General features: G+C 41.4%; 1 protein-coding gene across 1 annotated transcript in view; it reads left to right on the top strand.

The window, feature by feature from the left end:
• Nucleotides 1-16,496, top strand: part of LOC117466088 (vasoactive intestinal polypeptide receptor 2-like) — a 59,454-nt gene extending 42,958 nt beyond the window's left edge. Inside the window, exons 5-13 of the mRNA XM_034109232.1 lie at nt 10,997-11,094; nt 12,118-12,256; nt 12,368-12,518; nt 13,635-13,695; nt 14,004-14,073; nt 14,278-14,369; nt 14,606-14,744; nt 15,481-15,522; nt 15,692-16,496. Of these exons, the coding sequence (XP_033965123.1) occupies nt 10,997-11,094; nt 12,118-12,256; nt 12,368-12,518; nt 13,635-13,695; nt 14,004-14,073; nt 14,278-14,369; nt 14,606-14,744; nt 15,481-15,522; nt 15,692-15,865 (966 nt within the window). The 3' untranslated portion in view covers nt 15,866-16,496. The remainder of the gene's footprint in view (nt 1-10,996; nt 11,095-12,117; nt 12,257-12,367; nt 12,519-13,634; nt 13,696-14,003; nt 14,074-14,277; nt 14,370-14,605; nt 14,745-15,480; nt 15,523-15,691) is intronic.
• The last annotated feature ends 694 nt before the right edge of the window (nt 16,497-17,190 follow it).

Here is a 17,190-nt window from a genome sequence, read left to right as displayed (position 1 = left end):
GCATAAATTCATCTGCTAAAACAGCTGCCTTAGCCAGTGAAGTGACCTTTTGTTCATCTAAGAATATCACCATCCTTTCAGGCAAAGAATTCTTAAAATCTTCCAAGAGAAGTAACTGACGAAGACTCTCAAAATGATCCTTCACTTCATTAGCCGCACTCCATTTATCAAAGAGAATGCCCTTCTCTCGAGCAAACTCAACAAATGTCTTTTGTCTGTAGGCCTCCGGCACAAGCTTGTAACGATCAACTATCTAAAATAGTTGTGTTAAACGCACAAGGGGTTCTTGAATGAAATAATACTATAAAGGTAAACAGAAATACTAAACGGATAATCTGCTCCTTAAACAAAATAAACAGACAGATTTCATGCATGGATGATGGATCCTGGTATTTCTACCCGGTTTTCCCTAAACTGCCTGAACACACCTTTGGCCAAGCCTTCAAGATTTCTCTAACCTCTGGTGGATGAGCTGAAAGATCTGGGGCAGTCTCTTCTTGAATAGGAAATGACTTGGATAGCGGAAGTGCTATTATGAGACTAACACTGGGGTGAGCTGCCGGGATCTCAGCAGGTTGCGAAAGGAATGAATAGAACACGTAATCCCTTGGCCCCTTTACTCCATATGTTCTGCCTCCCAGGTTGATAATGGTTGAGGTCTTGGTAAGGAAGTCCGAGCCTAGAATGATGGAGAATGCCAGGTTTTCGTCATCGATGATGTATGTTTCTAGCGACCACATCATGTCATGCCAGCCGTAGAGTAGCTGTACCTTTCCTAAGGCTCCATGGCATGTCTTCCCATCAGCCAAAGCAAAGCTTTGGTTCTCACTGGTCTTCAGTTGCTCTCCTTTACGGACTACATCCAGCCATTGTAGTATGTACATGCAGTGTCAAAAACGGCTTTACACTGCATTCCTCTCACCTCTACAGGGACATGTAGGAGACTTACTGGATTTTCTTCCCTCTCTGCACTATGGTCACTACATCAGCAGGTTTCTTAGCGCTCCACTTTTCCTGGGGCCTTTTGTTCAATTTCTCTTTTGCTTTTTGTTGTTCCACTTTCCCCCAATATTCTTTTTCAGCTGTGCAATCTTTTTCCACTAATGTGCCTATTGACACCAGTTGGTCCACGGTTCTGACAGTGCCCCGAAGACAACCAGCTATTCTGGGATTACAGTTGTTGAGTATTTTACCTCACCAACTCCGCCTCGGTGATATCGGGTTTCCATCGTAGACAAAGGGCTCGGTAATCATAGGCAAAATCCCTCAAACACTGTTCGGGTACCTGCACCATATCCCTCAACTTCTCCTCCACTTCCATGAGGTAATCAGGAGGTAGGAAAGCTGCATGAAAAGCCTCTGATGCTATCATCTCGGTTTAGCGCACTATTAACTGAATCTCTAAAATCAGCCTCAAGGGAGTTAACTCTCTATAACTGTTCCCAAGTCTGTGGAGAAAGATGCAAGAGTAGGATATGCATGGTAAGATGCATTATCCCAATCTCCTATACTTTCCTCCTGCTCTGCATCAGATATGTAAAGAGAACCGATCAAAGAGATAATATCAGTAATAGATCTTCTTCTTGTTATCCATGCATCACCTCTGTTTTCATGGTGTTGCCCACTGGTCTCCTGTACTATACTACCTTCTTCAGACTCATTCTCTTCTAATTGTGCTTCCCTATTCTGTTGTACATTTTCTTCAGAAGCCATTGCCTGACTATGGTTATTTTACACAAGTACAGAACACGTTTTTCTTTTCTCATCCAATCAATACAATTCAACACATAGGCTTAGTGTCTCAGTAAACAAAAATATGCCAATTGGCAGTTTCAAAAATCTCCAAAAATGTTCTCTTTAAATAATAGATTTTTAAATCACATTTCATTCCCCATACTGGCCACCATCTGTAACGATCAACTATCTAAAATAGTTGTGTTCATTAAACGCACAAGGGGTTCTTGAATGAAATAATATTATAAAGGTAAACAGAAATACTAAACGGATAATCTGCTCCTTAAACAAAATAAACAGAGACAGATTTCATGCATGGATCCTGGGGGCCAACGTGGGGCTGCACTCAAACCGGCGTCACTAGCGTCTGTCTCAAAAGGAATTGAGTGGTCAGGTTGTGTTAGGATGGGATGTGTGGGCCCATGTAAAGTGTTGCAACACCTGCCAGGCCTACAAAGCGGATAATCAAAAACCAGCGGGGTTTATGCAGCCTACCCCGGTGGAGGAGCCCTGGGAAAAGCTGGGGATTGATCTTATGGGACCTTTTCCTCGCAGTAAAAAAGGCAATTGCTTTCTCCTCGTGGTTGTGGATTATTTCACAAAGTGGGTTGAGATGTTTCCCCTAAAAGACAGCAAAACTCACAAAATTGTCGCCGTCTTGAAAGATGAGATCTTCACCCGTTTCGGTGTCCCACGTGAGTTGGTTTCTGATCGGGGAGCGCAGTTCACTGGCCATGAAATGGCCAACCTATGCAAATCCTGGGGAGTCACACAAGTTCACCACCAGCTATCATCCTCAAGCCAATCTCACGGAACGGTCCAACCGGACCATCAAAACGATGATTGCTTCTTATGTGGGGACACAACATAAGAACTGGGATCAGTGGATCAGGGAATTTCGTTTTGCCGTCAATGCTGCATATCATGAGACAACGGGGCAAACACCTGCAGTCCTGGCACTCGGAAGATCCCTGAAAGGCCCACTGGAGAGGTTGATCAGCCCTCCACCTCCCCCTCATCAACCTACATATACACTACTGGAAAGACAACAAAAGATGGTGGAACAAGTAAAAAAGAGAGTTGGAGTATGCCAAGCCAGACACGCCAAGTATTATAATACCCACAGGAGAGGTGCACAACTCCTGCTGGGAGACCTGGTCTGGGTCCGCACTCACCCACTCTCTAAAGCATCAGAGAACTTCTCAGCAAAGCTTGCGCCTAAATGGTCGGGTCCAGCTACAGTGGTGAGAAAATTAGGCCCCATCAATTACCAGATAAAGTGGAACGGCCAAAACAAGAAAATGGACACTATCAATGTGGTCAACCTAAAGCCCTACTTCGGGGTGCAGCCCCTCATACCTCCGGTGGGGGGGGGGGGGATCTGTGACAGTCGCAGATTGATCTCAGTGTTTCTTATAAACTGTAGGGGCAGGGGAAAGTGTTAGCATGTAGTTTAGATTCAAATGAAATGAAAATCTATGATGCATGTGTATTATCCTCGCAACTACAGTCGTTAAAATTTCCACTTTTATGTAAGGTTTGAGGGTTCTGCAAGCCTCATTTGCATATTCACCTGTCGCGGCGCGCCCAGAGGCTTTTTAGTGGGCGCGTCAACAGGATGCCAAGGGTAGTTCTCACGGGAGGAGGAAGCCTGTGTGTGGTGAATGTGGGTATTCAGCGGGATAGTTACGTTTTCTCAGCATGTATATATGATAAAATGCAATGGGGAAGTAACTGAAAGTAACCGTATGTGGATATTGCATCGACCGACCTGGAAGCACGTCTCCTTGGAGAGAACGCGCACAGATAGAGAGATTCTCTCCGACACAGGGTGAGATCGCTCCTTTGTGCCACGCAGGACCTCGTGTTTCCTTTTTTGTGTGGAATATAGCCTGAAAAGGCCTACAAACATTTCTGTTTTTGCCGCCGATTAGCGCAGGAGCAACAGCCTTTTTGGTCAATGAACAATAGCCTGGATTAGGCAGTAAAGACACTTTTTGTGTATCGCAGAGCGGACTGTTTAATTTTGTTTGTGTTGTTTGGAAAACTGTCAATATAATGGATCCATGCATGAAATCTGTCTGTTTATTTTGTTTAAGGAGCAGATTTTCCGTTTACCTTTATAATATTATTTCATTCAAGAACCCCTTGTGCATTTAATTAACACAACTATTTTAGATAGTTGATCGTTACAAGCACACAATATCGACTCTTTAAGCACTTCGTACTGCAAGCTTTCGTCCAAAGAAAGTGAAGATACCACTTCCTGAGCCTTACCTACTAATTTGCACTGAAGTAGGATTGGCCACATGTCTTTAGGCCAGACTAGTGCGGTAGCAATTCTCTCAAAAGCACACAAATATGAGTCAACCTCTGACTCTCTAAAAGTTGGCACCAAAGCAATATTTTTACTAACATCAAAACTTTTTGTATGAGAGACTGTATGCGAAGGTATTGACCTCTCAAATGTCTGCTCTGAGGAGATTCTCAGGGCATCAACTTCAAGCCGCTTTAACGTGATTTCTTTCTCAGCTTCTAACTTGCGAATCTGCAGTTTGTGTTCATAGTCCGCTCTACGCACCATTTCCTTCTCCTGGACCTCCAGCTGAAGACGGACAAGACGAACTTTCAGTTTGGCATCACTACGTGCACCTAAGCTACCCGGAGAGAAAGCCTCAAACCTAGGAAGCGTTGCAGGAGGAGCTTCAGGACTAAACTTGTCAACTCTAGGTGTAGCTAATACTCTTTCCCTATCATCTTCAATAGACACTTCAGCCCTAGGCTGAGTTGACATGCTTGGGATTACAAGAATCTTTAACTCCTCTAGTTTTTGCAGGATTTTCTCTATCATCCCTTTTTTTTTACTTTATACTTGTCTACTGTAATGTTAAAGTGAGCTGCAATATATAACATGTAATCTTTGCGACAGGAATACAACTTATCAACACTTGGACTCTCAATAAAGTCCTGTAAGTCAAAACCCATTTTTCGATATGTACAACACTCACAATGACTTCTCAATTATTGGTTGTTTTTAGCTCGGGAAAATAGATATCCCGGACGAGACCCCATTTGTTACGTCCCCACTAAGGTCTAGGGGACCTGGAGACAATAACATACAACCAATAAAAATGAGGGAGTCAGCGTAACAGTTTACAAAAGGTTTATTTTGTAAACCCAGAACCGAACAGACATATAACTGAAACACTCTGTTGGTGAGGAGGGAGGAGTCAAAGGATTGTGCCAAACAAAAGAAACAAGCAGTGGCGGCTGGTAGAAAATATTTTTGGTGGGGCTATTGATAGAGTAAAAAAAATTTTTTTGGGACAAATGACCCCTTAAATTAGGACTTCTGGTGATGTAATGGCGCGTTTCCAGTGCAGCGTGGAGCTCGCTTTAATGCTGCGTTCAGACCGGACGCGATGCGAATATTCGCTTCGCTCTAAACGCTCCTATCGCATCGCTCCAGTCGCTCGAGTTTCACCGCAGCTGTCAGCTGTGTTTACTCGCATCATTCAAACAAGACGCGCTGGCTCGGGAGCTACAACAACATGAACATATTTTACCGTGATTAAATTGTAATACACGTTTCTAAATGATGCCGACGTAACAACATACTGATACCGGTTAGTAAAAACCATGAATTAATGCTTTGACAAGTCTGCAGACAGACGGCAGGCGAAAAACCTTTTAGAATGCTTGTTCCCTGAATGGAGCTTGGCTAAGCTAACGCTATATATGCTCCGACCGTCCACACTCACAACAACGGCCTACAGACATAAATAAACCAGCGACTGTATTCTCCATGACACAGACAGTCTGTGGTTTGTACTTGTTTAACTTTTGTCTAGTTTCTGAACAGATCGTATCTGTCCCCGGCTGTTTGAAGAGCAAGCATGTGAAACAAAAGATAGCATTTACCTGTTTGCATCCAGCTAGCCATGTGAGAAGCCTTGTTGATACGTTGTCTTTTTCACGAGCCTGCTGTGATATATACAAATCGGGTTGGTCCGGTCCAAGGTCTTTAAGTATCAATTTATCTCCCAAACTTCTCCTTTCAAAAGGATTGGAGAGTAGCTCTTGGGCGGACCGAGGCTCCGGCGACTCCACCTGCACACCATTCTCATCCAAATACTGCGTCACCTTGGTTACTCACGAGTCTAAAAAACAAATCACGTCAACGCACGTAAGCAACATGGGCGCCAACCTGAGCGCCCACGTGACCAAAATATTTGACGGCGCTGATTGGCTGAAATTATGTTTCGGCGGCACAGTTTACTATTGAGACTTTTGCAACCTGCTGGTTGCTGCTGTTTCGCTCGGGGGCTCTGCCCCGTAATGATAAACTAATGCCATGGGCAAGGCCAGGCAGGAAACAGGTGACTTATCAGTAACTTTAGACATCGTAACACCATTTTAAACGAGATTGTATTGTAGATTATACATTTTTGTGATACTAATGGTATGATATTTACCTTGTTCATTAAAAATTAAAATATAAAATTTTTTTTAAATATATATTTTTTTATTTAATGTTTATTTTTTATTTTGTATCTGGCAAGAGGTGGGGCGGCGCCCCTAGCGCCGGCCGCCACTGGAAACAAGCATAACAAAACCAGGCCTATCTCTACATCTATCCTTTGAAACCAAAACTCAAACAAAAACCCTCACTAAGCAAACTACGAAGAAATTGACAAAACAATATACAGGGGTGGCAACAATCCGCTAACCTAGTGTGTCTAAACATTAGTTAGCTACGTGGTGAGAAATGGACAGGGTACCCCAGACTTACCGAACTCCTCCACCTCTCAACACATACACTTTCAAAAAGGTCAGACAATACAAAGATAATGAGTTGCTAAACACTGCAGTCAATTACAGGCTCCTCAATCAGTAACAGGCCCAGAGTGAGAGAGCGAGAAGACTTCCTGGGTGCCTCCTTTATGGTCGGCCCTGGCTGCTGATAGGCCAGCTGAGAGGATCCAATCAGCCATCAGACTCAGGTGCACAGGCAGATACCGATCAGCTGCTGATCAGCTGTGCAGAAGACAGGGAGAAGAGAGAAACACAGGAGGGAAGGAAAACCACACCAGTACAGCCTGCCTGGCACGCAACAGTCACATATATACAGAAGACAGTAAGGGGCATTTACAAGTAAAGACAAAAAACAAATTACAAAATATACATGGAGACAACAAAAGAAAACTAAAACATTGGGGGGGGGTGTGTGTGTGTGTGTGTGTGCGCGTGTGCATTTGAGGGATTACACAAAAAGAGAGTATTAATTCATTGATACTTTTAATTAATAATCCTCATTCCGATATCAGCCACCACCCCTTTCGGCTTCTTTAAGGTCATGCTACTATTTTCATGCCCCCCCCTCTAGGATACATGACTATTATTTTGTTACTCAAATCAATTGCCTTGATTTAAAACCGTCGACGGCACACAGGAGCAGAACACCAAGTCAGTCGACAGATTTAGTCTCCTCTCGCGGCCAGGAAGCTGCTCAGCCTGCAGTTGAGCATCGCTTTCATTCTGCGGTGTCAGAGAGGAAGACAGAAGGATGGAGGGAGGCGTTTTGTGGACATAGAAGGAAATGTGGCTGCAGTGACCCGAGCCGGCAGGTCATCATCCGCCTCAGGCCTGAGAATCACAGGCAGGAATGAGACTGTGATGCCAGGCTGTCACTGTCTGTGTATCCTCACGTGTGTGTGTGTGTGTGTGTGTGTGTGTGTGTGTGTGTGTGTGTGTGTGTGTGTGTGTGCGTGCGTGCGTGCGTGCGTGCGTGCGTGCGTGCGTGCGTGCGTGCGTGCGTGCGTGCGTGCGTGCGTGCGTGCGTGCGTGTGTGTGTGTGTGTGTGTGTGTGTGTGTTCTCTCATATCTCTGTGGGAGCATGCTGGCTGGCTTTCTTATTGTGCCATGGACCGGCAGATCCATAAAAAAAAAAATCGCGGACCGGTTGTCAATTTTAACTGATTTTAATATTTACTCGCTACCAGCAGGTATAGCAACAGAGGCTAATTGTATGTAACAGCCTGAACAAATACTAAAACAATATGCATCCAAAACATTAACAACGTTTAAAAAAGAACCGGTGTCGTTTTTTGGTTTTTCGGAAAAACAGAAAACCAAAAAACCCGACGTTATTCAGTTTTTAAACCAAAACGGGAAAACAGATAAATCAACGTTTTGGCTTTGTTTGTATGATTTACGGATAATCGTGAATGCTGGGAAAACGAGAAACGAGGAGAAGGCGCATTATGAAGGAGATGTGTGTGTGTGTGTGTGTGTGTGTGTGTGTGTGTGTGTGTGTGTGTGTGTGTGTGTGTGTGTGTGTGTGTGTGTGTGTGTGTGTGTGTGTGTGTGTGTGTGTGTGTGTGTGTGTGTGTGTGTGTGTGTGTGTGTGTGTGTGTGTGTGTGTGTGTGTGTGTGTGTGTGTGTGTGTGTGTGGACAGAGAGCAGTGGAAATAGAACTGAAATCCATTACTTCTCTAAAACTGAGAATGCCACAATGGAATTTCCTTTTATCTAACAAAGATAAAACTGAGGTAATGGTTTTTGGAGCCAAGGCAGAATGTATAAAAGTTAGCGCTGAGCTTCAGTCTGCAATGTTCAAAACAACAGATAGAGCCAGAAATCTAGGTGTAGTCATGGACTCTGACCTGAGTTTCAACAGTCACATTAAAACAATTACTAAATCAGCCTAAAGAATATCTCTAGGATTAAAAGACTAATGTCACAGCAGGATTTGGAAAAACGTATCCATGCTTTTATCTTCAGTAGACTCGACTACTGCAATGGTGTCTTCACAGGTCTCACTAAAAAATCTATTAGGAAGCTGCAGCTGATTCAGAACGCCGCTGCTCGAGTCCTCACTGACACTAAGAAAGTGGATCACATCACTCCAGCTCTGAAGTCTTTACACTGGCTTCCTGTGTGCCAAAGAATAGATTTCAAAATACTGCTGCTGGTTTATAAAGCACTGAATGGTTTAGGCCCAAAATACATTTCTGACCTCCTGCTAAACTATGAACCATCCAGATCTCTCAGGTCTTCAGGGACTGGTCAGCTTTCTGTCCCCAGAGTCAGAACTAAACATGGAGAAGCAGCGTTCAGTTATTATGCTCCAAATATCTGGAACCAACTCCCAGAAACCTGCAGGTCCGCTGCAACTCTGACTACTTTTAAATCCAGACTAAAGACTTTTATTTTTGCCGCTGCTTTTAATTGAACTATTCACATCTTAAACTGCACTGTAACTTTTATCCATGTTTTTTTCTTTTAATGTTTATTTTATTAGCTTTTCTTTTTAATGACTGATTTTTAAATGCCATTTTCTTAATGTCTTTAATTTTTTGTAAAGCACTTTGAATTGCCTTGTGTTGAAAAGTGCTATATAAATAAACTTGCCTTGCCTTGCCTTGCTTTATCTTAGATTAGATTTACTTTATTAATCCCAAATTGTGAAATTCTTCTGTTAAAGCAGCATGGTTACAAGGCATTGCATATTAAAATAAATAGAATATGCAACATATTCTGTAGCATACACATATTTATTCATATTGTATACAAAAGTGTAATTTACGTTCTATAGTGTATGTAAATGTATTCTATCTACAGTGTGTCCATATAACTGTCTTTATTTATACCGGCTGTATAGTGTATACGCTCTCTATGCTACTGTTAATACCCATACATACTGTTCATACTGTATATACTTTAGCCTTTTTCTGTCATATGTATTTGTCTCAGTACTTGTGTAATCTTGTGTAATAATATATACATATTAACATAGAAAGATGAATATCCATGGGGTATCTATAAATTACACAATATAAAATATACAGAATATGTTGGACTACACTGTAATGGACCATCTTACTACCAAAACAAAGAATACTATACACATACAATAGTGCGAGATGTGTTATTGAAAGGGGAACAAAGTTTAAATAATATAATAATATAATAATATTCTATATATAAGTTGCATGTACTTGTATGACTTATCTTAACCTTATCTTAACCCTATCTTTGACATGAATGCTTTGTATGTAGTGATGATTATTTATTGGAGGTTCTAAACATGTGTCTGGGTCTTAAAGATGTGGATGAAATAAAAAAGCATTTTAAAGGGAAGGGGGGGTAACCGTGTGTGTGTGTGTGTGTGTGTGTGTGTGTGTGTGTGTGTGTGTGTGTGTGTGTGTGTGTGTGTGTGTGTGTGTGTGTGTGTGTGTGTGTGTGTGTGTGTGTGTGTGTTAAAGTACACCATCTCATGCATGTCCAAATGTATACACTGAGTGAGAGTATGTGAATGTCCGCTTTATTGCCAGATGGTTTCAGGCATGGGGAATGTTGTTTATACATGATGAGAGAGCGATGAACGGCAGGCACCGACACACTCACTCACTCACACACACATACACACACACACACAGACAGACACACACGCCAGACAGTAATTCAAGGCTCTTAAGTATAGATCCATCTCTGTGTCTGCGTGTTTTAGAGCCGTTTTGAAATGGACCAGAATCCTATCCCGATGCCGTTTTTATTGTGAAAGAGCCGCTCCCTGCTGTAAAAAGGCACATGAGACCCCAGACGCTCAATGAGTGATGTTGATGATGACTTGTTCATCTTCCTGCTGTATCACTGTGTGGGAAACGGGCCTGGAAATGGCTGAACTGAGGAGATGTATTTGTCTTTTTTGGCAGGGAATCAACCTGAACTCATCTAAAGATCATTACTTAATCAAACGTGCTAAGAAAGTAATTTTTAGAAACCTCTGCCGTGGATCTATTCCTCAGAGGCATGAGAAAAGATCCATAATCACAGAGAATACTCGTTTCTGATTGGCCGCAGGTTGAAGGGGAGCCCTCATCATCAGATCTATGAACGCACAATGCTCCTGATGTTTTTGTCACCAGGCAACAGCTTTGTTTACTTGTTGGAGGTGTAAACAATAATTATTCAGGCAGCTCGTTCTACTGTATGTGGATGAAAGAATAGATGATAGAGCAGCGCCCTCCAGTGGCTGTAATTGTCCTTAACCAAAACCAGGTTACATTAACTATTGATGCAGTTGAGCTTAAACTACTTAATTGTAATAGTTGTTTACTTATACATTTGTCTAACTCAATGTGTTTCCTGTGTGTGTGTGTGTGTGTGTGTGTGTGTGTGTGTGTGTGTGTGTGTGTGTGTGTGTGTGTGTGTGTGTGTGTGTGTGTGTGTGTGTGTGTGTGTGTGTGTGTGTGTTTAGCTGATCTTCTACAGAGTGGTGAGGATCCTCTCCACTCTGGGCCACAGCCTGTCCCTCATCACTCTGCTCACCAGCACCATCATCATCTGCTTGTTCAGGTAACACAAACACACACACACACACACACACACACACACACACACACACACACACACACACACACACACACACACACACACACACACACACACACACACACACACACACACACACACACACACAAGACCCACATTTCCAACCATAAAACTGGTTGAATATGAATAAAACAACACTGGTGTCTTCTGCGTACGCTGTATACTTTTATTTTAAGAATATTCCGTACATTTTTTTTTTGCCTAAACAAAATCATCCTGCATGCTTTCAGTTCCATTGATTTGTTATAATTCCATATGTATAGCTGAAAAACAAAAGGTTGTCAAACACGTCTGATACATTAGATATCCACAAAGCAGTAAATGTCACCATTTACTAGAGAACAGCCAATCGACTTTAATTCATTAATGTATGCTTATTTTACATTTAAATCTCCAATGATAGTTGACAGTTTAAAGTTCAATATTTGTGTGAGACACCAAATACTGTGCACAGACCCTAGTATTTTTCTGACTGTCAAAAGCAATAATAATAATAACTTGAATTTATATAGCGCCTTTCATAACCTTAAGGTCGCTTTACAAAGAAACATAAGGACAAGACATAAAAAAATGGGGCAGAAATGGAAGTGTAACATTGCAGTGCGGGGAGGGAGAGTGAGTTATTGTTGGAAGGCTATGTTGAACAGATGAGTAAGACACACTTTTAACTCATACTATATAAAGGATTCATAATATAAACAGTGTTAAATGCACATGCGTCCTCACACACACAGAGCTCTCAGGGTGATAACAGTTTGCTGTAGAGTCTGCTGGATCAACTCCAGCTGTGCCCTCAGCTGCTATCAACGCGCTCAGATAGCACATCCCTCACACCACCACACCCTCTGTAAACACACTTCTCCTCATGCCTGTGTGTGTGTGTGTGTGTGTGCACGCGTGTGTGTGTGTGTGTGTGTGTGTGTGTGTGTGTGTGTGTGTGTGTGTGTGTGTGTGTGTGTGTGTGTGTGTGCGTGCGTGCGCGTACAGGAGGCTCCACTGCACGAGGAACTTCATCCATCTGAACTTGTTTTTGTCCTTCATGCTGCGAGCCGTTGCCGTGCTCATTAAAGACGAGCTGCTCTTCTCAGACGACCACAACACAGACTGCAGCACGCAGCCCTCGCTGGTGACCTCACACACACATTCACATCATTATATGCAGTGTTATTGTTGTCTTTTATTGTAATGAAGTGTGTTGTTGTTGTTGTTGTTGTTGTTGTTGTTGTTGTTGTTGTAGGTGGGCTGCAAGGCCAGCCTGGTCTTCTTCAACTACTTCATCATGGCCAACTTCTTCTGGCTGCTGGTGGAGGGTCTGTACCTGCACACGCTGCTGCTCGTCATCCACCGCTACTCCACCCGCCTCTCCAGCTACATGCTCATCGGCTGGGGTACGCTGCACCACAGCAGGGGCTATGGGACATGTTTTTAGTTTTCATATGTTTGTTGGTGTTGGGAAAATATGTTTAAAATCTTATAGTGATTAGCCAGACTAGCCTGTTTTCATTGTTCCTTACTATACTACAGGATATATAATGACGAGTGTTCTAGTCTTTCTATTGTTTTAATATGGACTGTTAATATCAAAGTTACTATTTAAAAAAATGCTGTTGCTACTACTGTACAGACTGCAAGCCAGATGGTGAATGATGTTGTTGTTTGCAGGAAGAATAACAAATGTATCCGCCTGTTTGAACTGTGTTGGCAGTCCAATGGATTAGGATGACCTGAAACTCATTTATCGAGACTCAGATTTAAATGTGGATATAGTTCGAAATGAATGCATTTATAAATAACACATACACTGCTTCCCTTTGAATTTTTGTATAAACCAAAACCCAGGTTGATTTGACAGGTGTCATAATCACCAAGAACACATCTACACATAATGGTTTTAACTCAATCACAGCCTTCTCAGACATATGATTTTTCTTGACTAAGATGAGAAGATCGAAGCCTGTATTGTAAATGTAAAGTGATACTCAGTAGCTGCTTAGTTTAGCTTAGTATAAAAACTGCTAACAGTGGGAGAAAGCTTGCCCAGCTCCGTCTGATTGTTAAAAAATCTGCACACCAACATCTCTTATTCAAATAAACATGTTACATATTCTTTGTTAAATCCATGCAAAGGTGTAAACATATCAGTAGATCAGCAGATTGATGAAAAGGTCGGGTGGTAGACATTCTCCTGGCTCCTCTGTGTTGGCTCAGGTCTGTTCTGCTGCCATGCTACTCCTCCCTCCATCATCCATCACCACTTTACCAACACTTCCTCCCTAATGCATAAACATTCAGCTCCAGATGTGTGTGTGTGTGTGTGTGTGTGTGTGTGTGTGTGTGTGTGTGTGTGTGTGTGTGTGTGTGTGTGTGTGTGTGTGTGTGTGTGTGTGTGTGTGTGTGTGCGTGCGTGTGTGTGTGTGCGTGCGCGAAGACATCATGTTTCCTGCCTGGCACCTCGTGAGGTTGTGCAGACTGAGAGTCTAAACAGACTTTCTCTCCTCCCTCAGGAATCCCTTTTGTTTTCATGGTAGCGTGGATCATATGCAGGATAAACCTGGAGGACACGCGGTGAGTCGGTGACGCCTGTCAGCCTCTGGTGGCCTCTATCAGCGCTGCACACAAGATTAAAGAAAACATGAAGAAAAACCTTATTAGATAAAATTACAAAGAATTGAAATTATGAAATACAGGTCATACAAAAACAAGAAACATTATAGTGTTGTTGCTTAAGGAATGAATGCAGACTTCAAATGTAGGATGAATTTTCTCAGATGTTTAAGGTTTAAAAAGTACATTTAAAAAGTTTAATGTAAATAAAGATAAATATTTGATCATTTGAGGTGGGTAACAACACTGATATTTGTTCTTGTTTTCAGGTGTTGGGAGATGAATGAGAACCCTATCCCCAACCGGCTGATAAACTGGCCCATCATGGTGTCTGTCATCGTGAGTTTTGCACCAACATCTTAATATAATAAGGTTATAACTTTAGTTTTTGTGTCTTGATTTATTTTTGTTTATTGCTACTCATTATCCTTTTAGTCCATTAAATCACTTATTTAGTATCCTGGTCTTTCTGGAGTTGGATAAAAAACGTTATTTACTAGAAGGTTTAGATTTGTCTCCCTTTCTTTCGTGTTTCTCTACAAGATCAACTTCCTCCTGTTCATCAGCATCATCCGCATCCTGGTGCAGAAACTGCGCTGCACTGATGTCGGAGGAAATGAGCAATCGCAATACAGGTATATTTATTTAAAGAGGGCTTTTAGGTAACATGGGGAACTATCGGCAGCCTAAAAAATGTTTTATAATGAAAATAAACACAATATCCTACAATTTCTGATGGAGAGAAGGAACACAATTCTGCCCTTTCACTAAACAAAACACTGCAAACAAATGTGTTGCCAATAGCACATTTAGACCATACATAAATGTTATGTATTGAGTGTGTAACTATGTGTGTGTTTGTGTTTTGTAGACGTTTGGCCAAGTCCACCCTCCTGCTGATCCCTCTGTTTGGAGTGAACTACGTGGTGTTTGTCTACCTGGTGGAGCCCACTGACAAAAACATGAATCACATCAAGATCTTCTTTGACCTCGCCCTCGGATCCTTCCAGGTAACACGTAACGATTAAAGGATTTAATTCAGAACTATATTACTTGTTAGACGCTTTTATCCAAAGCGACTTACATACTCATTACTGTGGGCAATCCACACAGGAGCGAAGTATCTCAGGGACACAACGACATGCTGACTGCAGTGGGGTTTGAACCTGTGACCCCCTGATCCGAACACCAACTCACAACCCACTGCACCACACGCCTCCGTATATCTGAAGTAGAAACTTTATGGACGTCTATAAATGTCCTTCCTGACATGACCGTTCATAATTGCCTGATTTAGTCTACTATTAGTTATTGACTATAATTTTATTTGCTATTTGTTTGTGTCTTGATCGCCTTAAAACTCAAGCTCAAGTTTTTTACAGAACACATTTTTTTTAATAATAATAATAATAATACATTTATTTTGGGGGGCGCCTTTCATAACACCCAAGGACACCTTACAGGGTTACAGATTTACAATTTACATTTACAATTTTACCTTACAAATTAAAACAGTGAATTTAGTGAAGTATCAGCCGGGGTAAGACAAGACAAACAACAGGAAATTGACTACAAAAGGACACAAAAGGACAAAGGTTACAGATTATAAAGAAAATGCCAGTTTGAACAGGTGGGTTTTGAGTTATGTAGTAGTAGTCTTATCGCCTAATGAATGAAGTACAGGCAATCTTTTTAAACCAACAAAACTATGCTAATCAGTAACCGTGGTGTATTTGTGTGTTTCAGGGTTTAATTGTGGCTGTCCTTTATTGTTTCCTAAACAGCGAGGTGAGCCCACACACACACACACACACACACACACACACACACACACACACACACACACACACACACACACACACACACACACACACACACACACACACACACACACACACACACACACACACACACACACACACACACACTAAATACTGCTTTGTGTATGTGTATAAAGGTCCAGAGCGAGCTGAGGAGGACGTGGAGGAGTTTATCTCTCAAGCGCTACGTGGGGCGGGACTACAGACCACATGCTATGTCAATGAGCAGGAACGGCACCGAAAACTCTGCCCACTTCCCCAGAAACTCTCGAGCTCAGTCCATCCTGCAGACTGAGACCACGGTGCTCTGACCGGGAGAAAAAACTGTTTTTATATAAAGACATTCAGAATTGAAGATTACATTCAGAGTTCATCTGAATTACACTCTCACTTAAGGACCGAACCTGTTTCCTGCAGAAGTTTCTGAAGCAAAGGACTTCTGGTTTCACCGCGTGTGCCTCCTGATTCTCATTTTATTAATTCATAAAGCACATGAGAGAGTGCATGCTGAAATCCAGAAGAACACAGACCTGCATCTTCTTTCATCTGATTTAACGTTGGAAAAAGGAGAGGATATCATCTGTTACATTAAGACAACTTTAGACTTTAATAATAAGTCTGGATTTCATGATTCACGGTGGTCATGATATATTTTATTTTTTCATTATGGAAGAGTCTTCAAAACAAAGAACATTTAAACAACCCAAAAATAAATGAATGTATTAGAAAATATATATCAAAAAGTTGTAACCTCTTAAAATTAGGCAGCATCTACTGGCAACCCTTAGAATCTTTTTTAAATGATCCAGTAGTTTTCAATACAAAAAACGTGAATGTGTTAATGTTTATGTACAGGAGGGCGAAGGAGTTTTATAAGCTTTTGCATAAATTGTAAACCTATGACTGTATATGTTTTATGTATAAATACTTTTGTCAGTGAAACAGACTCATGTTTGTTTTTCCTTCATGCTCTCACATACAGTAGCATACACTATATGTTCTAAGATATATATTCATGATAAATGCATTTTTTAATGTTTTTGTAATTTTATTTGAACAAAAATGACCAAACAGGTGCCACAACATATAGTAAGTAAATACATGCGTTTAATCTTTCAGCTATACATGCATTAAACAGCAATTCCCCCTTCTCACTTGTTTTATTGATATTAAATATAAGAAAAGCATTTTGTCCTGGTCCACTACACATTTTTGTTTTGTTACACACTTTTGTTACTTTTCATATTCTGCTTCTACAGTTTTGCAAAACTATGTGTCTCCAAATATGGTGATTTGGAGATCTGATAAACTGACAAACAATTTATGGGTTGAGAAAATCTCCTAAAAAGCTAAATCAACAATATAAAAAGTCCTCTCTTGGCTCAACTGGAACATTCATCATCACAGAGCTCATGAAGAATTTCATTTTTGGAGACAGCCTGCTGTTGCTCAAAGGACATCAACGCTGAAAACATAACATCATTTTGTGGAATATGATACATTGATGTTGATTAAACTTCCCAAAAGTTTATACACAATTTAAAATTAGCACAACTTTAATCTGCAGTAAAATGCAACCAAAGCTACACATAAATACAGTTTATACACATAAGTCAGCAGTTATCAGTAGATGTCA

This window comes from Pseudochaenichthys georgianus, chromosome 20, assembly GCF_902827115.2.
Source record: "Pseudochaenichthys georgianus chromosome 20, fPseGeo1.2, whole genome shotgun sequence".
Taxonomy (NCBI): Eukaryota; Metazoa; Chordata; class Actinopteri; order Perciformes; family Channichthyidae; genus Pseudochaenichthys; species Pseudochaenichthys georgianus.
Note: the sequence above shows the minus strand (reverse complement) of the source record. Positions and strands in the feature narration are given on the sequence as shown.